The following is a 25955-nucleotide window of genomic DNA, read 5'->3' as shown; positions in this document are numbered from 1 at the left end:
TTGCCCCGTGTTCAGGCCTGGCTGAAAGAAGTAAGCCCACACTCGTACATTGTATGTACAAGGTTGCAATCACTCCCTGGATCTTGTACTTCAGGAAATCGCACGTCAGGTGAGCCTGAAGGCAGAAGGACTAAACTATATGCAGGGTGTTGCTGTGTTTATTTGTTCAATTGCTCATCAGCTCAACCTGAGCAGGTCTTTCAATCCCATATTTGGCTGTGGAGAAGTCATCGTCAACATTCTGGGCTTGTGCCCAACGAGATGGTGTTTGTGTGAACAAAAGCGATTCAGTGCTGTTGCTCATCATACCCTGTCTTACTTGCCACACTGGAAAGTTTGAAGGAGGACAAAAATGTAGGAGGGGAAACCAGGGCCCTGTTAGACTTGATAAACAAGAACTCCAAAACATAACTCTGCAGCCTTCACTGCTCGAAAGCGCTATTTGGCCCTTGCTATTTGCCCCCCCCCCCCGGGTCCGGATCTAACGTCGGTGTTCGGCGTCAAAACCAGCAAGGACCAGTTGCCCCAATGGGTGGCCACGGAGGACACTCCAACATGGGCAACGGTGGCAGAAGCTTGGGCTTGGCCCTTCTCCATGACAAGAGCAGCACATCAAATAATTGTACACCCACCAACCTGAGCAATTTCCAGGGTTCCCCAGGAAAAGGAAAATCAGGAATTTTACTCCAGTTATTTCCTCGTTCCAAAAAATACGGGCGGATTGAAACCCATCCCCGATTTGTTGCTGTGCTACAAATCGATTATGGAAAGGCCCTTTCACATTCTGACGATCGGACAGGTTTTGGAATGTGTTTACCTGGTTTGAGATATGAAAGACGCATATTTCCAAATCTCCAGGACGCCATAAGTTACATGAAGTTGAACTTATTTTGACACGTTGCAATGATATCCCACCCCCCTCCCCACCGCCCAAGGCTTAGGAAAACAAATGTGTATTACAATACTGTGGGATGTTGTATTAGCACTTTCAGATTTACTTGTTAGGTTGCCTCGTGGCAAAAATTAAGCTGGCGGGCCCCTATTAACCCCTGATCCACCCGTTCATCAACCACCTTAAGGCCCCTAATTTGTAAGTTGATATTGTGCATGAATTAGTTCCACATTTTCCAGATTTTTCCCAGACAAAGTTACAATTGAACAAGTTACCACAGTTCATTTGCCACTCATTGAACTTGGGGCTTTTGGGGGCCCTTGAGTTCTAGGACCTTAGGCAATCTATTTTCTAATCCTTTGTATAAGCGCCTCAGATTTGCTCGAACTGTATGTTCCTGTAGCTTCCACTTTTCCCATTGTTGTAAGTCTCGGGTATCATGATAAATCACACTGTTATTTAAAAGTTACAGTATTTTACATAGTCTAACTTTATATCTTGTTGTGTATATATTGTGGACAAAACATTCAAGAAATGGCAACAAAGAAAGAACTAACACAACAATAGAGGTTTTCTGAACTACATTGAGGCTGGCAGTTATTCCTCAGCCACCTTCCCAGTGATCCTGTAGGTCTTTGTTGGCCCCTGCTCTCCGCATGTTAGCTGCGTCTCTTGGCTTTCTGGCTTCTCCATTATATCTGTAAATAGTGAAGATGATCTCAGACAAACAGCCATTGCAACGGAATATGTTTTAAGTCTAATACTGATTTTCATTTGTTCTCACAGAAATGGATTCTAAGTATACAGTAGGAATGTTACAGACCTGTATGTTGACTGTCTTCTGACTTGTTTCTGTTGTGCTTGTGGGAGGGTGCATAGAGGAAGATAATGGTGAAAACATAGAGATTCCACATGCCGTAGATCCCTGTGAGAAAGGCACTGTGGACCTGGAGAGTGTAGTTTCCCCAGTGCCAGTGACCTTCACTGACCTGGTGAAAAATAAGAAAATTTGGAACATTTTAAAGGAGCTCAATCTTGTCAAAATTTGTAAATAATAAAATAATAATATTATAAAACCAGCCATTATGACTTCCATGTTGATTATTAGAGCGATAATACTTACTTGATTTAGGATGAAGAAGATGACAGTCATGGCTGCACATGCTAGAGATACCAGCATCAAAAACTTGAACCTGAAGATTATACCCTGTCAAAACCAGCAAGAGCGGCCATTTTGTATAGAGGTTTTTCTGCCAATGTTTTGTTTTTTATTTTTGATTCAAATATCAAATTAAACAAAATAAAACAAAACAAACCTTATAGCGCAGTCTCCTAGCCTCTGGCATTGCAGGAAGCTGCTGTATTTTCCCACCAATGTTCCTGAATACACAACACACCATGCAACACAGGGAAAGGAAATACAGACAAACAGAGATCCCTGCTACAATAATGAAGGTAATCTGTGAGGACGGTCAAGGAAAAAGCCACGGCGACACTGAGAGAAGCACATTTGAGGTATGATCTCATAGGGCAAAATCTGACTTTTTATAATACAGCGTCAAGTCAATTCAATTTTATTTATATATCGCTGAATCATAACAGAAGTTATCTCAGGGCACTTTTCATATAGAGCAGGTCTAGACTGTATTCTTTATAACATTACTTACAGAGATAGATGTAGGATACTGAAACCTTTGTCCCAATTTCTGATGCCCACACACTGTAGAAAGGGTTGGTCAAATGAACCCCCCTTTATAAGAAATGGAACACATTAGTATTTAAAGAAAAATACAGCCGAAAAACACAAGATCTGATCCAAAGCAGTCATGTCATTACCGTTCACTCAGGTCAAATATGAGGAGAATCGATGAGCCGAACACCACGAGCCCAAACTGCCACCAGTACGCCGAGAGACGATTCCTCTGACTTTGGTCCTAAGGGGTTTGTTGTCGAAAGAAAGTGCATAAGTGGCAAGAAAGTTTGGAGAAAGGTACAGTTGAGAGCAAGTACAAAATGCTAACCATGAGGTGTTCACCACAGAAGATGATCCAGAAAGAGAAGAGTGTGGAGTAGAAGATGCCCTGTCGGATGTCCTCAAACAGCAGCATCCATGTCCACTCAAAGCCCAGGGAGAGCCACTCCACTGGTACATTCAGGAATGTCATAGAGATACCCAGAGCAAAAATCACCCTGAACAAGGCAAATACACACAATAATGACTTACATTTGCTCTTAAAAGACATGTAACTTTGTGCTGCGGGCAGAGTATTGACCTGGTTCTACCAGGCTGATCGTGCACTTAAGATCAAGACATTTTCCTGTCTCCTGCTCTCCACATGCCACCCTGAAGCATTTCATACCTCTTAAAAGTATGACACAGGGTTTATCTATGGCTTTAAGCTCTAAGAGACTAAAAGAGCAAAAAAGGATGCACTTCAACTTAAGAGTAATGGGGCTGTGTTGTATAACCTCACTCTGCCTTTTAAAGAAAAGATGGTGCTGTGTTCAGTCAGTCTGCCATAAAACATCTAGACAAGAAAAGTCTGTACAACTCACTAGGTTTATAAAATATAAGTGAAATTATGAAGTAAAACGTGACATGAAATTGAAAGGTCCGTGAGGAAACTGCAATTATGAAATTTTATTTTTTTGGTGAAATTTATATCTGATTATTTATTTATTATTAAATATTCATCATAATGTATAACTAATTAATTTATTATTGAACACTTTAGGGTTCCCTGCGTTTAATACGAAAATTTTGTAATATTTTTGATGTGGCTACACATTACTAGTGCTAATAAGGCAAAGCTTTTGGTTTAATAAATACATCGTTACGTATTGGCTCATACTTTTCCAAAAGGACTGGAGGTCTCGCCATCAGGCTGATTCTGTTCCAGTACCAAGCTGTCGCCACAAATATCCAGGGACTGAACACAGTCTTGATGCTGAGCCACACTTTAGTAAAGCCTCCATTCTGGTGGATGCCCTTAGAGAAGGTGGACATTAAATGTGTGATTCTGACACGTGCAGGCTTTGGAATTCAATTCTATTGAAACATATAATGGAAGTATAAATAGATGAATTTAACTCACCACTAAATGGATGTCCTTTATTTCTCCAATGCCAACATTCACTGTGTCATTCACTGGCAAGCGCAGGTTAATTAAAAAATATTTGTGGGCAACAGTACCCAGTTCCATGAATGGTATGGGGTCACAGTGATAAAAGTGTCCTTCATTTTCATATGTCTGTTAAAGGATTGGAATGTTACAGGTTACTACTCAGAGACTAATTTTAAAATAATTCACTTGCATGTATTAAATGCAGTCATGCAGGTTTACCTTAGGGACTCCAATTATGCACCTGAGTGGCCTATGTTCCACTGAGTGAAACTTTGTGGTCCACTCAGACATCAAATCATCCCTGTATGCGATGCCAGCATCAATAGTGATGATAACGTCTTCTTCTACACAGACAGGGACATAATTCCATTTTTCAGATATCCACCACGAGAACTACACTAGCTTGGAGCTATATTACTTACATTCCTGACACAAAGACACACATCTTACCAATCTGATTGATCATTTTGAAGGCAATGTCTAACTGTAGAACAGCCAGCATATACTGAAACCAGGGGCTCATCTCCATGTTGGGAAGAGGTACATGTACAGCAAAAACAATGTCGTTGGCATCCAGCGTTTTTGCCAAAGGCTCGTCAAAACTGTGGACCTGCTGGCACCGATTTGATCCCCACGGCACGAGCCAGCCACGTGCCCTGTGGCGATTTATACATTTGGTGGCCAAGTAGCGGATGGCGCTGGTGGGACTGGGAGCTGGCAAATAGGGAATGAGCTGTCACAGACATGTTGTTTGAGTTATGATTTATTAAGTACAGAAAGAATAAAGCTTTCTTATTTATTTAGCCAGAATAGGAAAAGCTGGTTCAAATAGACTTTTTGTACACTTTTATAACACAAACCATACATGGGTTCTATCTTCTAAAAAAAAATACTATTTTTAATTACAACAATGAATAAAAAAACTGACTACTTACCGATTAAGGCTCCAATCATGATGGAAATAACTTGGAGAACAAAAATAAAAAAACCCAAGAAAACCAATTTCTTAGTGCTCATGTTCTCTATGATTGCCCCTGCCATTTCTAGAAGATCATTTGCAAAAGTGACATTTGAAAGTACCCTTGATCCCAATAGGCTGAGTGCTTCACTGCAGCTTGTGTACCTGCTCACACAGATCTGACTCTCCTAAGGATCACACCAGAAATCATCATCAAACGGAGCATGTGCGGGAGGAATGGTGGGTGTGACCATCCTGTGTTTAGATTCAGAAAAAAAAAGAAAGAACACAAAACAACTTACTATAAAACATGATTTCTTTATTGCTTAAAGAATACAACTTTGTAGTACTAGGTTACTTGTCTTTACACTGAGGACTGACCACAGTCACAATTGCAAATGTTTGATACTATACCCGAGCAGAGGGGAAATAACAAAATCAGCCTGGATATCAAAGCATCTTACAAAGTCATAGGTTGATAATCCTTAACATTGTTTACCCTGACCTGGAGTCAGCAACAAGAATCACAGTAGCACCTACACCTTTAAAAAACAATAAGTCTGGGCTCTTATTCTGTCCTCTATCTTTGGTTCTATGAGACAAAAATATTCTGTTTCTGAAAGGTGCAGCTAATTAGCAATACTGTGGTTGGTTCAAGGTAGAGGAAATGCAAGATAAAACACCTGACTGAGCTAAAATTAAGAAAAATGTCAATTTCTTTCTCTACTTAACAAAAACAATTCCAATATTCACAAGCCCTCACAGGATCCTCTGTTGAACAAATATACCATGACGGGGGAAAAGAAAATCCTTTCTGTAATAATGACCGCCAAACCACAAGAAAGGAGGAATCGACAGCTCTTAAAAGTATTCTAAACCAGTTCCCCTAAACCACCAAAGTGATCTAGTAAAATGGATAACAAAAGTAAGCTAGCTGGTGCTGTATCTGCAGGAGCAAACACTTGTTGCAATATCACCAAATTCACTAACATATCCCAGGCAACGGCTGCCCTCAGTGTGTCCACAACACATCCAGAATTCTACAAATTTCTCACAACATAATATCAAGACATAATTAAACAGAAGTAAGTGGGAAAAAAGGGGGAAGATGAGAATAATCAAAAACTTCATCAACAGCCTCTCAATCCAAATCATTTTCAGGTTCTGATATCTGAACGGGTGGCTATCTTCAAATCCCCCTTCATCAATCTCTTCACTGTCCATTCCTTATGTGCATTGCCCATGTTTCACTGATGTATACCAGCGGTGAAACACGTGTCATGTCTCTGCCAATGACAGTACTAGGAGATTTGTGTGCGAACACTGTCCCAGGAAGGGATTTGGACAAGTTGAACCGCGTCCCGGGATCACATGTCGTCCTCTTCTTCTTCATCCTGAGAGGAACCAGCCTGCTGGGCGGCGCTGGCAGATGCAGCTGCCATTTGTGCCTGTTGGGCGGCCTGCTGCATCTGCAACCACTCCTGCTGGGCGAGCTCTGCCTGCTGCTGCCGTGCCTGCAGGTACCACAGACAAACCAAAACAGACACATAAGACAAGGGAAGTCGAACGAAGAGCTTATTAGGCAATTAGAAAGGATAACGATGGTGAGATCCCATGTCTGATTAGGACTCACATATCACAGCTTTTTCGTTTCATCAAGATATTATGCCATTATTGTAAGAGGCATGAGAAAAAAAAATATTACAAGAAGATTTTATGCAATAAATTACTGAGGCGAGGTTGGCATACCATAGAGGACATGCCTAAAGGTTAGTTCAACAACAACAATAATAATAATCATCATCATCATCGTCATAATTATTAAAATAGTCGCCTTAATAACTTAGACCAAGTGTCCAAGCTGCTCCAGTTCATCACACATTATCTCAATTTTCTATGAAAATATGAAAGCGAGCATGTAACCATTCAGCATATAGATTAAACAAATTCAGAGGACTCCAGTTGTTTTTGTTTTATTTTTGGCTTTTATTACACCATCATGTGTGAATTTATTCTATTTGATGTACCTTTTTACTTATTAATCTTACCTCTGCATGTTTAAATCTCTGCTTCCTTTCCTGTTCGTACACAAAACTGCAATGGGTAAACTACTATATTAACTTTTTTTTTCAAATTCCGTAGAAGGGGTGACCAAACCAAAAAAGTGCTTATAGTATATATTGCCACAAAATTGCATTAAACCATTCAGTGATTTCCAGCCTCCAATTCAGTATCAGATGCACGGTAATATTTGAATGATTGTTATCCACAACTTCAATACGTGGAGAATTTCAGATTTGTAGGTAACTTGCATCGTCAGATCATACCTTGGCAAACAATTCCTGTTGTTGTCTGAGGAGCTCTTCCTCTGGGATGCCCAGGTTCTCCAGTCGAGAGCTAGCCTTCCTCCTTTTCAGAGCTACAGTTTTACACTCCTGCAGGACATCTTTCACCTCGGTGATGTACGATGCGAAACCAAGACTCTCGAGGGCTGTGGTGCGAAAACGAGAGGTGAAAGCGAAATAATTACTCAATATGGTTTAAAATTCTTGGCAGGGAGATGGACACACCCCTTCCCGTAGTCCTCAGTACATTAGCTGCAGTGCAAAGAGACAGAGCAAGCGTGGACCAAGACTCACCATTGATGACATGCTCGGGAGATATGGTCTTCTTGTCGGACTTGTTGCATATTTCATTGGCTTCTGAGGATATGAGGTGTATGAACTCTGTGCAACAGTTAACCACAAGCTCCCTTGCGTCGTTAGCCACTCGTACGTTAGGGAGAGTTTCTTTAATCATCTTGTTGATAGCTGCCCTGGGGATTGTCAGGTCGTCGTCGTTTCCAGAGGAGGAAGCCATCGTGGCAGGCAAATGACCAAAAACCAGATAAAAGACAACTCCGTTTCTTGACTGAGTGGTGAAAAGCGTTGGCAGACGTTGACAGTCCTTCTTGAGTTAATGGAGTTAAGGTATACAGCCCGGATCAAGACAACGTCAACACCGATTTAAATGTCATCAAGCAAACGTTTCCTCAAAGACAGCCGGCTGGATAGCTTGCCAACTAAGCTAATAGCTAATTTTATCCGTACTGACGAGGTGCAGTTTCTGTAGAGCGCTGCTGTTACGCGGAATGTGACAGAAAAAAATGAGAGGTTCAAGAAACGTTAAAGTACAAATAAGGGAACACAAAAAACGTGAATACTTTCGAGGAGAAAATGCTTAGCTAGCTAGCTGCCAAGCTAGCTAGTAGCTGTGGTCCCTGTCGCAAGCAAGCCGTAACCCTGAAGACAAGTGAAAGCGGAGGCTGAGAGCATGGCTAAAGCTAGGCTAACAATGAACTGCCTCTAAATTGAGGTAAATAGTTGGCTAGGCAGAGACGACGAGTAGAATAAAGTCGGCACGGCACTGCAAGTTACTCTTCCTTGCATCGACAAACTGAGCCAAACATGTCGAACAATCTTAAAGCTACTAGCAATTCATTTGTAATTTTGTATTCTGGATAATATTAGCCCAAATTGGTCCGGATACAACGTCAAACAAAGGGCCGGATACAGTGTGTGACCAAGAGGTGTTTGAAGTCGCCTAGCTAGTGTTTACTGCCATCTACTGTTCACTTAAATAATTACAAATTTCTATTCCATTATATTCAAATTTGTTATATTTCTCTATTGTATGCCTACACATTAAAAGCTCGGATTTTTTAAAATAAAACATTTCATCAGCAAATGTCCATGGGGTTTGAGGCTCCAAGCAAACAGCTGAATCCCAGATTAGGCCATGTTTAAACAGCCCGTAATCCAGTGTTACAACACAATGTCAAAAACAGAACTGGTTGACACGGTATCGAACATCTTTAAAAGATGGCTTTTAAATGTTTAAAATGTCTTTAAAGATACATATCAACCCCAAATAAGGTAGTTTAACCATCTGAACTGTCTGAATGCTTCATCTGATGCACTGACTTTGTCGTTGCCCTTCATTCTTTTGCTTACTACTTACATATTATGTAATATAGGGCGCGGAGGCTTAACGAGTTAAGATAGTTATGGTAGTCTGTTGAAGGTTACCAGGGTGTGGTTTAAAACCTGCAGCAGGATCTTACAGAGACATGTGAGAAGAGATTGCATTGTCACCATTATTTATTGCTTTTATTTTTTCATCCCAGAGAAGTCTTAAATCTGACAATAAAATAAAGGAAAATGACTGGGAAACCATACAAGAATGAATGTAATCTAATGAAAATAACAAAGATGCGACATGGACTCTCTATTAGTTGCTCTTGTCCTTTTCCAAGGTAAAGCTTTTTCGACTTCTCCAGCGCAGAAGTTTGAGGAAGTTCAGACTGGCATTGAAGACCTTGTCGTGTTCAAACACCATTTTGTAAAATGTGTCAATTGGAAGGTCGCCATTGGGGTCAGCATATTTGAGTGTGGTCATAGGGGTGTAAAGAGTGTTTGTCTGATGACGGAAAGGTGGAATCTCCATTGTGATGATCTTGAGAGTGTGCTAGAAGAAAAAACACACAAGAAACATAAACCATAATGCTCACTTATTTATCTCAGCAGTAATGACAAAATGATATAACATGGATTTTGTTTGTAGATTAACAGTCCTATACCTCGGCTACATCCTCTGCAGTCTGCCCCAGGGTTTCAAAGATTTGTTTGTAGTTCTTCAAGTAGATGTTTATGAACATGTCAGCAGTCACTTTGTCAGCTTTGCTGAGGTCAGTCTTCAAGCCCTCCTCATAGACCTTACGCTCAAACTCTGTTATCACTGGACCTGGCTCTATCAGGCTGATACTGAGGAAAGAAAAGAGGAGAAGTACAGTACAAACATAATCCTATCCCAATAGGGAACTGGGGAGCAGCATGCTAAGTTAACATGTAAATGACTGCTTCAGCGCTAATATTACTTTTGATACATTGTAATAGAACATTTTGTAATACATGCCCCAGTTCCTCTGCTCCTATCTGAAACCACCATGCAGGGCTGCTCCCTTTAACATTTGCTTACTGAATGAAGCTTTGTTAGGACCTGCCCCAAACCTTTGCTGTGGTCTAACATCGCATATTTTGGCTTGCATATTTTGCTCTCACTGGTGAGATAAAGGACAATGGCAGGTCTGGTTGTGCAACAATAGGTGTGCAGATGGTTCTGACACATACAAGTGTAGGTTTTCAGGCATTTTCATTTTAGCTCTGAAGGGGAATTGTGCTTCCCTTGTTGATCCCAGCTTTGTGAGCACAGTTTGATTTTCGCTGACAAAACAAGTAGAAAATGAAATAGCAAAAATGTGCATGTGTCTGTGTTCTGCAGAAGCAATATAAAAGAATCTTTATCTTACTTGAGTTTAAATCGCAGGGCTTGTACTGCTAAGCTTTCACAAAAGCCTTCCACTGCAAACTTGGAAGCTGCATAGACGTCATTGAATAAAATTCCTAAAACAGAGAAAGACACAGTTAAGACACTGTTTTGTCACCATAAACGGGTGCTCTCATGATGAAAAGGTGGACCCGTCCTCACCCTGAATACCCATGACACTGCTAATGACCACAATATGGCCAGTTTTCCTCCTCTTCATGTCAGGTAGGATTTCCTTCAGCAACCGCACCAGCCCAAAGAAGTTGGTATCCATGACATTCTTCATCTCATCAATTGACTGACACTCGATGGGTCCAATCAGACCCATCCCAGCATTACTTACTGTGAGAGGAAGCCAAGCATGGCAAGAAATGTCACAGGGCCATTTACAGCAAAATTTCTATGTAGTGGAAAAATATGCAGAGACACAAAAACAATACTTGGGCTGCAGTTGCAGAACTTGTAGTTTTTCTGACCACACTGAACGTACTGAGAATGTCCACCCTGCGCTCAGGTAGGCTGTCTACACAGGCTTTGATGGAGTCCTCGTTACATACGTCCAGCTGTTTGATCTCCAAGGTCCTGCCCAGAGTCCGACCTGCTGCCTCAACCAGCGCCTCACCCTTACTCAGGTTCCTCATGGTGGCGTAGACTACGACAAACAAAATTAATTTGAAGCAGTGATTTTGTTTACTACTTGGATGCAGAAGTGTCTGGGGAAGTGAAAGTCCAAAAGGCATCAGACACTTCTTCTTAAATGGCAATAAAATATAAATCTTGGGTGAGAAAATTTTAAGGGACTCTGCCCTGCTCTTCCAATACATTTTTCAGAAAAAAGTAACATAGCATTCCCCTCGCCCATGAATAATTCGAACTTTTGTACAGTCTCTAAACTGTTAAATTACCATTCTATCATTTTAAGCAAGTACCCCTTGCTGCACTCATCAAGGAATTGCCAATTACCAAAAGAGGTTGTTAAATCAAATCCTTGAAGCTCAAATTAAGTGTTCCTCAGCAATCACAATGTGAAACATGTGCAACACAGACACCTTGAAGCGTTATCTTTCTTTCATTTCAGTTGATTTTTGCTCCTCCGTCTACTTGCATACCAGTGACACAAACAGTTCCAGAAAGGCATTTTTCAACCATGGCAAGTTTCAACAAAGCTCTTTAAAATGTGGAAAATTTACCCATGAACCTCTTCTTCTCATCTTTTGCAATGCGGGCAGCCAAGGCAAGGCCAATCCCAGAGGAGCAGCCTGTGATCAGTACAACCTTCTGGTTCATTGTGCCTGGTGAGTGTTTATCTTGCAGCTCCAGCAGCAGAGAAAGAGGACAAAAGAGGGGCAGTAATAGGCGATGTAAAGGCACTTTTAAAGCCTGCTCCTTAATCCACAGGTCTGCAACTCAGCAGAAGCCTTGTGCACACGGTCTGGAGATTACATCAAGCATGGTCTGCACATGGTGCCAATGCGTAGTGAGGATTTAGGATAATCATAACAAATTTATTGTTGCAGTGAATCGTGAGATCTGAAAAATACGGTGAAAGACTACACAGCACAAGCACGTTCTGGTTTGAATAAAAACACGCAGTCAGAAAAGATCATTTTCAAAAATGTGATACTTTTATTAAAATGCAGAATTTCTCAATCCAAATTTGTCTTGGCAATCCAGGCTGTAAAAAGCGAAATTTTGTGTAAAAATAGACATTGTTTTTGTCACAAACACTTCCAGTAGCTCATTTATGAAACGTGTACATTTTCAAAATTTCCTTAAGGTCATACTGAACTTGGGAGAAATGGTCCATCATGGTTTTTCACTCGATCGTAAACACTTGACAATTATTGTTGTAATGCATATATAAGAATGAAAAAAAAGCTGCCAAGGAAATTCCAGAAACCTTTCCAGCAAAGGTTTGATTCACTATATTTTAGATTGTGTGAGTGTGGAATTATAAGATCCTGTCTGTGTTGCTATATCGCAATGTGAATGTTCTTTCAGACTATGGTTTGTTATTTAAATAACACCCATGAGATGCTAACTACATCTGTGTTTCAAAATAGGATGTCAAATCTTTAATGCTCAATATATCCCCCAGCTGCCCTGCACCCACACAGAACTTTGAAATTCCAAGATCACCATATCTTACAAGTTTAAGGAAGAATTCAATCTTTTCAGATGTTTCAAAAGAGCTACTGCTTTGTGTTTTTCTACTAATGCTTTTTGATACGCTCTTGTATGCATTTCAAAAGATCTTTGTCCCACATCTTGGGGTCCCAGGCATGGAACCAGCCCGTGAAAGTGAATAACTCCTCCCCCTGCTTAATGATGGTGATGGGGATACCGCGACGGCCGGAGGGGTCAGAATTCATATACTCTTGGGCTGGAAAGAAAAACAAGGATACATTTTTGTGAACTAAGACTCTTCTGTAAATTCTCTTAATCTCTAATAGCTCTGTTTATCTTACCAATCTTGGGTGATCCAGTTTTCTCGGCCTCATTGGCATCCTTTCCGACCCAAACGAAGATCTGGTGGGAGAAATAACCCGATGGCATTTAGGGATAAGTCAGCAATAAAAATGAGATCTGCAAGAATGGAGAAGCGAAGACACCATACCTGATCCCAGGTGTCCAGAATCATGACATCATCGATTGCCAGATCCATCTGTGTGAACTCACCTGGCACCTCCTCTGCCTAGAAATTGAGCAGTACACATTCATAAAGTGGCTATACAAAAAACAGCCAATTAATTAGGTTTAGAGATTCACCAATCCACTTTTTGGCCGTTCTGATCCTATTCTGATACCTGGATTTGGATATCTGCTGATACCAATACTGATACCGATACCAGAACTGTTTTTTCTTATTATCGTTGTTGTTGGTGGTGGTGTTGGTCATATGTGTAAGGCTACATGAGGCTGTAGTAAACCATACAACATTTCTTATTAAAAGAGCAAAAAAAAAACAAAAATGCATTAAATATAAATCTATTCTAAAGCAATTTATTTTAACTGTAAGTTAACTAGGCTTCACATACAAACAGGTGTAGGAGTGAAAATTGCAATGGCAACGCCTTTGATGTTCTGAAAAACTTGAACAATGCACGGCAATGCATTATAAACTACTATTAAATAGATTTCTATACAACAGTTCAAAAGTAATAAGAGAATGGGTACTACTAGAAATCGCTTTATCACTGTTTAATTACAAATTAATTAATCTGTGCTACAACATTTTGGCTATGGGCTTAAAATTTCATTATTACATATTTATAATTCATAAAAACATCAGACTATGGACTCTGGATTAGTACACGGATTAGTGACTTAAATCCGTTAACCGATAAGTACATTTACATCAGTATCGGCAACCAATACCGACATTGGATTGGATTGGTCCCAACTCTAATTTAAAAAAAAGACAATAAATAAATAAATAAAATTATTGTACATATCAAATAACTACCTCTACTTAATGAATCAAAATAGATGAAAAATTAAATACTCACTATCAGCCTGCCAGTCTTGTTTGAGCAGCCAAACAGTCGAGGAGGCCTGACTGGTTTCTGCAGGATCTTGGAGGTTTGGTAGACCTTCTTCCCACCCAGTGCTGCCCAGAAAGCAGCTGACGACGAGGAGAAAACAGACAGTTTTCCAAAGGAACTATTGTATACAGTTATCCTGCAGAGATCAAAAGCTCTAATTTCAGCATTCACCTGGCTCCTTGGTCTCCTGTACCTCAGTGGCAGTTCCTCCAAGCAGGCCAGCAACATACTGAGCTGCTGCCTTCTCCTCTGGAGTTGCTCCCTTTCCCAGCCACAGGATCAGGGAATTGGGTGACTTCAGCACAAACACATCATTAGTGTTCAGAGAGGAGGCAGTGGGCTCCACCTGGGTCAGTGAGACACAAAGACACAAGGAGAGGGAGAAATGGTGTGAACTATTCATTATAAAGTGTCAGTTTATGCACATTCAATGTAATAAACAACGCTGACCTCAACAGCCCGTGTGGCTTTCGTGGAGCTCTGGCGGATATGGAAGAGTCGTGTGCTGGCAGGGTTGCTCTGGCCAGACTTGCGGGACGTCCCGCCCAGTTGGACGACCAAAGGCTTGTCCTTAAACAGACTCACAAGATGAGGAGGTTCTTGGCCCTGAGTGACACGAACCTGCAGAGACATAGTAGTAGCTCAACAAGTGGCGTGCAAAGCAAGGCAAGCGGACAAAAAAAAAAAAAAGCTAAAAATAGACATCAATTCAAACGATGCCGAAGAATAAGCGATAACGCTTCTTAAATACTCGGACAGTGTTCTGTCCCATAAATGATCTAATATAGCCTGTTTGCATTCATCTTGTAATTTACTGCCCTCTTGTGGCTGCATTAAGCTATCGTCTCTGGAAGCTAGCCGTCGCATCTATCATTTCCGTCATTTTCATGGGTGGGGCCGTGTCCCATTGACAAAGGCTGGGGCTTGTTAAGCAGAGGGGAGAGAAGCATTTTCACGTTTGCACATTCGTATTGTGGATAGTCCTGGGATCTTGGACAGGTGACTAGCTATAGCTAGCTACAGACAAGTGTGCTTGTCAAGCCGCTCTTGACTCGGCTTCCGCCGTTCTGAGATCAGTTGCGATATTTTGCACGCATTATTATACACACGCACAGATGCGTTGGGAAACTGTACTTGGGCATTGGAAAATTTTGTCAACAGTCTTTTCTTCTCAAGCGTTAAGTGGTAGCAGTATCAAGTAAACAAGCGTATTACACTGTGATTTTCTCAAATCGGTATAAGTAAGCAGCTTTTAAGGAAAGCGCAAGGAAGGCTTTAACAGGAAAGCTTTCACAGACACATTTATTCAATTTACACATTTTACCTGGTATTTTTTACCAGGTGAAACAATACCCAAGCATTTTAATTCTGTTTTGCTTTTCAGTTATCATATTAATATCTTTTCCTTTCTGGGGTGTAGTCGGGTCTTTGGCTCTGCTTGCTCCTATCTGTAAAAGTCATCACACACCACTGAAGTCACCTACATGTTTGATGAAGACAGGTGTGATTTTAGTTATTCTCGAATGGCAGGGGTAAACCATTGAAGGAATAATTTGACATTTAGGGTAATTCTTATTCGCTTTCTTGCTGAGAGTTAGATAAGAAGACGGATACCACCATCACGTCTGTCCGTTTAATATGAACCTAGGGCCAGCAAAAGGGTTAGCTTAGCTTAACATAAACATTGGAAACAGGGGTAAAGTCTGACTCTGTCCAGAAGTAATAAAGTCCATCTACCAGCAGCTCTAAAACCTACTAATTAACACCAGTTTCCTCGTTTACAGTTTTTATGCTAAGGTAATCAGCTGCGGGCAGTAGCTTCATAATAGATAACAGACAGATATGTGAGTCATCAGCTCTTGCCAAGTACACATATTTCCCAAAATGTTGAACTATTCCTTGAAGATAAACCTGAATGTTTTTTTTTTTTACAGTAATATGTTACCTGTGTAGCTACTCCACCCATGGAATCGTCCAGGGTGACAGTGAGAAAGGCTGAAGCAGTCAGTTCATCCTTAGTGCACTTCTGCCCTTGCCTAAAGACAACAAAACCGCATCCGTTACTCATTCCAGCTTCAAACAAAATGAGTGATATTCACAATTAAGTCTGAAAAGCAACTGTGGGTTAAGTGGTCGACCCCCCCAGGGCCCACAAAGCCCTAGATTCACTACATGTGAGTTGGTTGTACATGATTTGATGTTGATCACATGTTAGAATTTAGCTCAACTGTGCCTCATTATAGCATCAGAGAGCCACTAGTCTTGACTAGTCTTGTTTACTAGTCTCGTTGTTGTCAACAAACCAATGTTGTTTCAGATGTTATTGGGATTCAAGTCACTCCTCAATCTGTCCAGATATCAAAAGAAGGTTCTTTTTTCTTACAGCTAAGAAAATTCTTTTCGTAAAAGTGAAACCCTTGCATAGTCTTTTCACAGCCCTTTAGTTTCAGAAGTGTCAATTGCATCTAATGTCTTAATGATGATCAGTTTCAATTTACTTTAATCCTTTATAAATGTAAATGTAAAGACAGACTCTAACTGAAGTAATTAGTGGCAAGGGAGCTGTGTTAGACCAAATGGGTGGTTGAATTGCATTTTTCCCCTCTTTCCTTTCTTTAACTCTCTTTCCATCTATTTTTTTCTTCTCACTTCATCACACCTTGCTCTTATTTTGCAATTCTATTACAGTCAGTTGTATAAATATATGTTTCTGCTGTTCTGTGTGAATGGTGTAACACCTTAATAAAACTTGGTCACAAAAAAGGAATTTGCACTACTAGAGATATCTTCTAAGATGGTTCCTGTATTATCATTTAATATTGTGGCCATGTTTTGTAGAGGGGCTCTGTGTCCTAATCTAGTTTTAAGACCTTTTAGTTTATGTTGTGCTCACATGGTGCATATTACTATGGAAAGTGGGGTCAGCCAGACCCAACAACAAATTTTTGCTCTGGGTCCCCCTAACAGGTAAAACCAACCATGCTGAAAAAGGTTGCACCCACCAGGTGTATATGATATGCCTCTCTTGACCTCCCATGTTGTAGGAGTACAGCACAAGGTAACAGTCACCTCCAAAGAACTGTCCATATTTGGATGGGTCCACAGGTACTTTATCACCTCCTTCCACACGCCAAATCTACAGACACCAAAGCTGTCACATCTACACGTTGATATTTGAAGAAATGAATACATAGCATGAGCGTAGTTAGACTAGTGACCACACCTTGACTTTCCCAGAGCCATTGTCCACCATGCCGTGCTGGGCAGCCATTCTCTGGTTGGTGTGAAGTGTGGAGGAATCGAAGGGAATCGGCTCCACGTAGGCAATGCGACCGATGGTGTAGGGCTTACTTGGGCCTGTAGTCTCATCCTTGTCCAGCCAGTTGAAGAAGAACTGCTTAAACAGGGTGGTCTCAGCCCCTGCTGGCATCACCTGGACCTGTGCACGTCAGAAACAGAAAGACGAACAAGCATATTCTTAGACAGCAAGACAAGATAGGAAAGCTGAAGTACTGGTAGCAGACTTTCACCACATGACCACATTACCTGAGTTTTTTGGGGGTAATTCTTGTCTTTGATGAACTTGGTTGCAGCAGTCAGTGCCGCTTTGCGTTCTTCTGGATTTGCATTCCCTCCTGCAGTTTGGGGGTGTGTTACTGTGGTTAGACACTTCAAGCTCTAGTAAAATTTTTGAATGACTCATATATTTTTTTTGAGCTAGTGAGGAACCACAGAGTGCTGACTAATAACTTGTTGCTATGAGCAAACTCAACACTGATAAACACACCAAACAGAGCGTATCGAAAGAACAAAAGGTTGCAGAAATGAATAGATGTCTAGGTGCAATACCTTTCCAGACAAATATCGTATTGTCCCCACTGTCCAAGATGTAGCAGTCATTGTTGGAGAGCATGTCTTGTTTGAATGGGTTTTTTTCAGCCACCATAGTTGTCTTCATGGAGCCAGCGGCATCAGAAATCTAGAAAGAAGAGAGATGATCAGGGCATCTACATTAATTATTATTATTCAACGGAGTTCATTTAAAAGCTGAATATTTGTGCATATTTACCAAATAGAGAGATGCCTGGTTTTTGTTCTGCTTATCTGCAGATACATCATCTGAGCTTCCAGGTGGGATTTTGGGCATGGGTCCAAGCACCTATAAATAAACACACACAGACAGATTGCAACATCACATCCTTCCTCACAGCCAAACGAGCCGGATAAATTCTTTGTCAAACAAAGCTCACTTTAATGACATCTTCTGGCTCAGAGCCTTCTTCAATCATGTGTACTTGAGCACGGCCTTTTCGCTCGTTGTCGCGGATATCAATGGCCAGCTCAGTGGTTTTCAGGCGCTCATAGCGATTGCTTTCGGAGCCAGACCAGTGGTAGATATCCTAGCATTTCGCAGGGAGGATCAGAGGAAAACAGGATTAGTTATGGTGAAACACTGTCCAACATATTTTGGGTATCCAGTCCCAATTCTAGATCACCTTTCCCAAGTCAATGATGAAGCAGTCTCCTTTGTTGAAGTTTGCCCAGGAAATGTCCACCTCTGTGGCTTTGATGATCCGACGACCTTTAACATGCAGCAGGCGCTTCACATTTACGTCATTGGTCACCACATGCTGGAAGCCTGAGGCTATTCCACCTTTCTGTAACAGCAGCAAAGTCAAGTCGAATAAAGCATTAGAGCTATTAAACTACAGATGTAGGTTATGTGGATTTCAAAGGACAGCCTACTGTTCATAGGTGTAAAGATTAATATTATAGGATTAGTTTGACATTTTGGGAAACTATCTTATTTGCTTTCTTGCCGAGAGTTACATGAAAAGAGGCTGCTACGCTAAATGTGGAGCATCATTATTCATCTTTTCATCTTACTCTTGGCAAGAGAGCAAATAAGAATATTTCTCACAATATTCAACTATTCCTTTAAAGCTGTTTAGATTCTAATTGGAGAAGATTAGTGTTTCAACTTCAAATTTGCACCACCTGTGATACAAAAATACAACACAGGCTTGTCTGTTTTCAGTGGCCTACTTCAGCTCATGACATCGACAGCTCTTTGGTGTTTTGGCATTAAAGAGCATGTTTCTGCTCAGCTTGTTTGTTGGTTCAAACTCTCCATGGAAACCTCCAGCAGAAAACCTGAGGGAGCAAACCAACCACAACTCCAAACAGCTCCCAAAACAGCACTGTGAGGAGTTCCACTTCCCATATAAACAATACTTTACAACCCTTATAGCTTACATCATTACATCAGTTTCATTTGGTAGCACAAGTCTTGTTTTTGTTGTTTGGTACACATAAATTAATTAATCTCTCTTGCTTCCTAAATGAAAATATGTTTTAAATTCTTTATAACACCACAAAAACAACATGCATGCATGTATCATGTTTCACCTTGTATTTGATGCCAGACTTGAAGTAGCTCAGAAAGACGAGTGACTCTTGGTTTTGAAACTCGATGAACTGTTTTGGGGCACCATGCAGGAAATCATCCAGCTGGGTCATTAGGATGGCAACACTCCCCCTCTCATCCTGGGAAGCTTCGTCGCCTGTCGTATAACAGATAACAAAAAAAAAAAAAGCAAAACAAAAAACAACACAAAAAAAGCAATGACAGTAAAATATTAGGGTATAGAAAGACAAATGAGGGGAATTTAATTAGATTATAAGCCAAAGGCTGCTTTGAGGTGTCAGCAAAGAATCTAAATACAATACCAATCCAGGCGTGAATGTTGTAAGATGGAGGAGCGGTGGTGTAGAGTACTATGTACGCGTCCCCGGTGAAGAAGTCTCCATGGAGTTCAGTCGGGACAGATTTCAAATCCATTTTCTCAACCCGCCACACCTGCAGGCCGGGCTTCTTCCCTGCAGTCTCGAACTCTTTGTGGTATGCCATAGTGCTCTGGGCCTGAGAGGATGACGGCAAGGACAAAAACTAACCCTAAAACACAGAGAGTTCATAGCTTGTAACAGGTTCATATAGGACTGATGATTAGTTGAATAATCAATTTCTTGATCGACAGAAAATTAACTGGAAACTGAATTCAGTTTTCAGGCATAAATGGCATTCATTCCCTAGTTCCACCTTTTCTTGATCGTTAACTGATTATCTTTAGGTTCTGGACAGTTGGTTGGATAAAACAAGCAACTGGATGACATCATACTATGCTTTAGTAAATTGTAATGGACATTTTTCACTATTTACTGACATTTTATAGACTCAATGATTACTCAGTGATGAAAATAATCGATTGTTGCAGCTCTAGTTTCATACAAATTTGAATTCTGCCATTGAGACTGCTGAAGTCAGGTAACCATTCTTGTCATGTTTGGATTAGACTGAGGAAAAACTCAAAAGAAAATACAACAAGGAGTACAAACATAGTGATCCTTAAGCAGTTATATCATTCTATCAACAATGAATAATGTTGCTTTATTCAAAACCTATTACAAGTTCGCTTTTTTCCCCAGAACACAAGGTCCATCCTGTATTTATTCTGAATGTGTTGCTGAATATATATACACATATATACCCATATGGTTGTTGTTTATTAACTTTCCATAAATGTATTTCACAAACTAGTTAGCAACTTACTGTGAGGACACCACTCCACTCCGCACTGCAGTCTGCTCAGCTGCGATGCCTACTCTGCTCCAAGTGCCGTAGACAGCGCTGAGAGTATGTTAAATGGCGGAGGTGGAGCCCCAATCTATGTGAAGAAACCCTTTCTAAACTACTCCGAGCATCTTTTTCTGCATTATGTTCTGGAGAAAAAAGTTTTCATGTCGGCGCATATCGGTTACGAATATATCTGTGATAAGCAAAATATCAGCCCGATACAATCTACTGACGAAAATCGGTCGGGCTCTATTGCAAAATAAACTCCCCACGGGCACAGACAATGCATCTTATACAGTATTTAATTATTGCCCTGTGAAGTTCCGACACAACACTGGGGAAAATAAAATATGAATATATATCATGAGCCAGAGGAAACAGTTGTTTCCCTCTTGCTGTCATATTCATTAACTGACAGAATTTCTGGCTGGCATCCAATCCCTGGGGGGAAATAAACAGGTTTATTCATCGCCCTAAATACATTCAAAACCTTCACCAATGTATCTTCGAAGTTCCCCCGTGTAAAGCGTGGAGCGTTTCGTCCCCACTGATGCAGAGTCAAGGTAAGAGTTCATGTCAGGGACTTGGTTCTGGGATTCATGAAGACGCGTCGCTAGGACTACTTTCTCAAACGCTTGAACAACTTGGTCTGTCATTTCTTCATTTTCTCCAGCTGTTCTGACAGCTGGAGAAAATGATAAACTTAGTACTAATTTCGCAGAAGTATGCTAATTATGAATGATTTTTCCATTACCTGGTGGGGACAGAAGACAGGTGCCGGTTGCGAGGATGCTGACACTGCCGCGCCGCTGCTCTTCCAGGTTTTCCGCCCCGCAGGTCCCCTTATGTAGGCTGGAGAGACCTCGGCGCGCCGACGCAGGGGCGTGTTCGGCCGCACCCCGACGCAAGCCGGTCTGCCAAAAGTCTTCTTTGCTAACGCCCCGCGCCCAGCGCCGGGTCCTGGACGCGCCCAGCTATGTCGCAGTGTGAAACAATGCTGGGTTTAAAAGTGAAACCCCAGGGTTGGCATGCTACCCGCGCGAAAAAAGGGAAAATCCGGTGTCGAAAATGAGAGGAAAACTTCTGGGTGATATGCTGACGTCTGGGCCAGACTGGTGGCAGTGAACCGACACCAATTCCCACTAAAACCCAGTGCTAGAATAAAACCAAGCAGCCTGCGCTTGCTTCAGTACTCTGCTGTCTGGGTACCTGTAGCCTACTTGAGGCTTTTCCTATTTCTGCTACTTTGATAACATTTGGATGATGACACATCTGTACTTTTATTTCAGTAAAATTTGAACTCAGGACCTTTGCTTGTAAAGGACAATTGTTACTTTTACAGAAGTGATGTGAGTATTTCCTCCACCACTGCAGAAACCCATCACCATCCATTCATGAACAGTCTGCGCATGCGGCCATTATAAATGAAGGGTGGTTAATATTCTGATTTCACCTGTGGTTATTTATGATTTGCAAAGAGAAAAAAAAGAAACCCTTATGAGCACTGTTATATTTTTCGTTATACAATTCATAGAAATGTAGGTGAAAAAAAATCCTGTGCTAATTTTGCTGCAGCGTCTTCTATGAATTACTGTATAGACAGGATTTCAAGTGTAGGAAATAGAAATCGGAGCTTTAAGATTGATGCAACTAAACCTGACTCACACAAGATATTTTAGAATTTAAATGTTAACTTCATATCAGAAATTGGATGCCACTAAGCAGTATCTGTCAGTCTCAAAAGAGGTTTTACAATCATTACATTAGGAAACTGGATCTAAATTGAACTGTTCCTCTGTTTCCTAGGTCCCGCAGTGGATCTGCAGTGGCAAGAACAGCTGGCCATCTCTTGAAAGTCATCCGACTGTGTGAACTTTGAACAACACGCATCTAATTTGGTCGCACGGTTGATTTGGCAATTGCTTTGTTATTTTTTTGCACGCATTTGGGCTGGGGTGTAAGTGTCTGGCACTGGCCTGTCAGCGGCCGGAGTCTATGACCATTGTGAGTACCATGTGTCAGCTTGACAGGAAGCAAAAGCATAAATCTCTCCTCTGAGCTCCGGCCGTCGCCTCAGGTTTGGGCTGGGTCCATCATGCCTACTGTTAGAGCTGCATCAGCACATTCTGCCTTGTTGTGTAGTGTACACACAACTCACAGGCCCCTGTCTGGAACATACCGCCAAGCCTCCACAAGACTAAACACATGCACAAGTGCACGCACACACACACACACACACACACACACACACACACACACACACACACACACACACACACACACACACACACACACACACACATCCTTGTTTTACTATATTCGTGGGGACCCATCGTTGACATAATGCATTCCCTAGCCCCATACCTTAATGTTAAATATCACTAATAACTGCCTCACCCTAAACCTAATTCTAGCCCTAATCCTAAAACCATGTCTTAACCCTTAAACAGCCATTTAAACTTCTGGGTTCCAGCATTTTGGTTCCCACAATGCTCCCTCCAAATGCTGTGTGTGTGTGTGTGTGTGTGTACGTGTGTGTGTGCGCGAGTGTTTGTGGGCACACACACGCACAAAGGTTGCCAAAGACAAGCTATTTGTTCTAACCTGAGTAGGCCTAAAACCCTCCTGCAGTTTGTATTGCATAGCAGTGGTGGATGCGGCTGCTACTGTAGCCTACAGGGCTGCAAAGCTTCACATGAAGAGACAAACAGCCCCTCAGCAGTATGTTGCCAGAACACTGCTGTGAAGCGTATGCCACAATCACAAGTCTGATAACAAGACTTCCTGCTGGTTAAACAAGGGGCACATAAGTCATTGAGTAAAAATTGCCCACAGATCTAAGTTTTTATTTTCTGCATAGTAGCACTTGCTTAGACTTGAATTTTCTGGATAAGATGAAAGGAATTTTGACATTTTGGGAAATCCCTCTATTTGTTTTAGGTGTAAGAATAGAAAGCTACAGCCAGCAGCCAGCTAGCTTATCTTGACACAGACTGGAAACACCACAAAAACAACATGCAAATAGAGCAAATAGAGCCCCTCATAATACCCTCACCTTCATTTAACGAAGTTTACTTTTAATGTATATTGGATTTCTCCAGGATAGAAAAGAAGGGGGACAATAACCTGACTGGAACACGGTATGATGCTGCAAGGGGCAGATGTTGGGTTTCAGTTTGCGTTCACCTGAGGAGTCCAGATGAAGCACAGGCCAGGAGTGGGGCTCTCTTGGGTTGAGATAAATGTGATGGACTTGATTGGTATATTGCATTCGTTGGTCCTAAGTGAGTGGATTTGTCTGCCACAATATATTTGTGAAAGTGTTAAGGCACAACACTTACCAATCATCATAACAGGAAATGGAGTTAAACAAATGCAGTGGATAAGACATTTAGTGAAATTACATGTCAAAGTTTGAGCTGTTGTAAATGACCGACTACCTGAGTGAACGGATGTGATGAATAAGTTCAGCAATTTATCTCAAAAGCCAGAAACACCACATTAACCACAGAGTGTGACTGTTCAGTGCATTCAATGGGTACTTGACTGATTTCACACATAAAGTTCAGTCCACTAGTCATGGGGAGTACTACTCTTTGAATGGTGTACCCTGTGTGTCTTCTGCTGCCTCCGAGGAAATGGAGAAAATAACTCTCGGTGTTGCCATAATGATGTCATCTCTTTTTGGTCCCGTAGACTTCAAATTTTGAAGCCAGACAAGAAGAGCAGTATTGGAAAACCCTGCAAAACCCTGGATTATGTGTCTTTTTTGTTTGTTTGTTTTCTCTCTATTCTACTATATCTATGCATGACAACTAAGATATATATATCATGATTATGACAAATAAACTATGACAATGGTTTGGAAACTGAAGAACCTAGGTCAGGGTGTGGTTAAGGTTAGGCGACTAAAACACGTGGTTAAGGTTAGGGAAAGATCATGGTTATGTTTAAACAAAGCGTGAATGGTAAGTGCAAGTTGGATGTAAACTCATGTCTTGTGTATGAAAATCTGATATATAAACATATCCATCCACTACCCTGACTTTCAAACTCTTGCTTTCCACCGAGCCTCAAAAAGGTGTTGGCGAAGGGTGAGGTACATAGTCATCCAACATGGAAGTATATCCTATACTGGGCTGGGGTCAACACATCAGAATACAACATGGTCCTATTTCCTGGTGTCAACGAGTGTCACAGCTCCAGAAAAGGAGTAATTTTAATTAATTTTATCGCATTCAATCGCTGGGAAAGGCACATCCCAACCACTTTACCACTATTCCTATCATAGATCCACTGTGTGCTATGTGCATCACTTGTCAAACAATGTGACACTGCCCGATGCAGTCGGTGTCTGTTAAAAGTCCACTTAAAAGTCCACATGTCTCGGCCTCCAATGCACTAATTTGAATAATTCTTCTTAAAATCTGTCTCTTGTGAGTCGCACCACTTAAAGTAAATACAATAATGAATTACTGGAGAACTCCTTCAAAAGGATTAATTGACCTAAATTACAGAATAAAACCACTTTTTTTCACTTTCTTGTGGTGGTATCTTTCAATGTAGATAGTTTTGGTTTTATTTGTCCAGGTTTTGAGATTTCCAGCCTGCACCTAAATACTATGGAGGTTTGTGGAGGTCACGGCATCAGAAAATAACAATTAAATTTCAACACCAGCATCTGTTTCCAAAACCACTGTCCCTGTCACTCTGCATAGACCTTACTGTGAACAGCTTTTAGTAGAAACACTTTCTACCTGAGAAACACAGCTTATAAAAACTATTGGCAGTGTGTATTGTGGATTAATCACAGCAGCAGGGACACTTTCTGGAAAGACTTGCAGCTGATGATTTTGTAAATATAATTTTTTAATGCTGTGAGCACTACAAATGAAATTCTATTAACCCTCATTGTATTGAGGTAGCAAGAGATGTCTCAGAGACTGAACAAAAGTTAAATATGCAGCATATACAGTAAACATCTGCAATATTTCTCTATGTGTGTGTGTCCTCCTCCTGCCAATTAATCTGCGCATCTGCTGCCTATCAACTCTTCAACTCCACCTGAAGCCTGTAGATTTTAAACCCCGGTACTTCACTGCACTCTTCGCAAGATTGTTCTGTGTGTTATTTAACATTTTGTTGACTCTCCTTGTTCCGAGTATTTCCCCCTGTGTTGCTGTTTGATGCTGGCTGACCCTTTTTCTACCTGTGTCCCAGGTCCATCGCTCCCTGACTTTCTGGTTTGCCTGATAGGCTCAGAACCTCATTTGCGCCTCTGCCTGCTCCACTCTGCTGTCTGCTCTGGCTCAGCTACCTTTAACCTGCCCAACCCACAAAGATTAACTTTTACTAACAACTTTACAATACACTGCCTTTGTTTGATTTCTTGCGACACCTCTGAATCTGAGTACTACTTTTGGTTCCAGAACAATTA

The 25955-nt window shown here is 41.2% G+C and overlaps 4 protein-coding genes across 4 annotated transcripts; all 4 read right to left on the bottom strand.

Annotated features, from left to right (window-relative positions):
• Positions 1 to 1489: 1489 nt before the first annotated feature.
• LOC120791288 (protein wntless homolog) lies at positions 1490 to 5201 on the bottom strand. Its single transcript, XM_040129634.1, has 12 exons — positions 4953 to 5201; positions 4468 to 4731; positions 4237 to 4361; positions 3988 to 4143; positions 3745 to 3881; positions 2914 to 3082; positions 2729 to 2826; positions 2579 to 2642; positions 2209 to 2352; positions 2016 to 2099; positions 1716 to 1881; positions 1490 to 1590 (listed from the first exon to the last, which is right to left on the bottom strand). Exons 1-12 carry the CDS (start codon positions 5056 to 5058, stop codon positions 1490 to 1492), a joined length of 1614 nt encoding a protein of 537 aa, XP_039985568.1. The 5' UTR covers positions 5059 to 5201.
• Positions 5202 to 5277: 76 nt separating this feature from the next.
• On the bottom strand, positions 5278 to 8545 carry dr1 (down-regulator of transcription 1). The gene is made up of 3 exons (XM_040129635.1): positions 7615 to 8545; positions 7303 to 7466; positions 5278 to 6489 (listed from the first exon to the last, which is right to left on the bottom strand). The coding sequence occupies exons 1-3, from the start codon at positions 7832 to 7834 to the stop codon at positions 6343 to 6345; spliced, it is 531 nt and encodes a 176-aa protein (XP_039985569.1). The 5' UTR covers positions 7835 to 8545; the 3' UTR covers positions 5278 to 6342.
• A 699-nt stretch (positions 8546 to 9244) lies between these two features.
• Positions 9245 to 11626, bottom strand: zgc:109982 (uncharacterized protein LOC553564 homolog). The gene is made up of 6 exons (XM_040129070.1): positions 11530 to 11626; positions 10830 to 10991; positions 10502 to 10681; positions 10323 to 10416; positions 9594 to 9777; positions 9245 to 9481 (listed from the first exon to the last, which is right to left on the bottom strand). Exons 1-6 carry the CDS (start codon positions 11624 to 11626, stop codon positions 9245 to 9247), a joined length of 954 nt encoding a protein of 317 aa, XP_039985004.1.
• A 348-nt stretch (positions 11627 to 11974) lies between these two features.
• Positions 11975 to 21361, bottom strand: scinla (scinderin like a). The gene is made up of 17 exons (XM_040129541.1): positions 21273 to 21361; positions 19615 to 19840; positions 19294 to 19448; positions 18381 to 18542; positions 18135 to 18284; positions 17954 to 18043; positions 17734 to 17863; positions 17431 to 17519; positions 17108 to 17323; positions 16887 to 17020; positions 15830 to 15920; positions 14335 to 14505; positions 14056 to 14230; positions 13849 to 13964; positions 12957 to 13034; positions 12808 to 12868; positions 11975 to 12722 (listed from the first exon to the last, which is right to left on the bottom strand). The coding sequence occupies exons 2-17, from the start codon at positions 19793 to 19795 to the stop codon at positions 12553 to 12555; spliced, it is 2169 nt and encodes a 722-aa protein (XP_039985475.1). The 5' UTR covers positions 19796 to 19840; positions 21273 to 21361; the 3' UTR covers positions 11975 to 12552.
• Positions 21362 to 25955: the final 4594 nt, after the last annotated feature.

The sequence above is a fragment of the Xiphias gladius genome, chromosome 6, assembly GCF_016859285.1.
Source record: "Xiphias gladius isolate SHS-SW01 ecotype Sanya breed wild chromosome 6, ASM1685928v1, whole genome shotgun sequence".
Taxonomy (NCBI): domain Eukaryota; kingdom Metazoa; phylum Chordata; class Actinopteri; order Istiophoriformes; family Xiphiidae; genus Xiphias; species Xiphias gladius.
The sequence above is the reverse complement of the archived record's forward strand: the minus strand, read 5'-3'. Positions and strand labels throughout refer to the sequence as shown.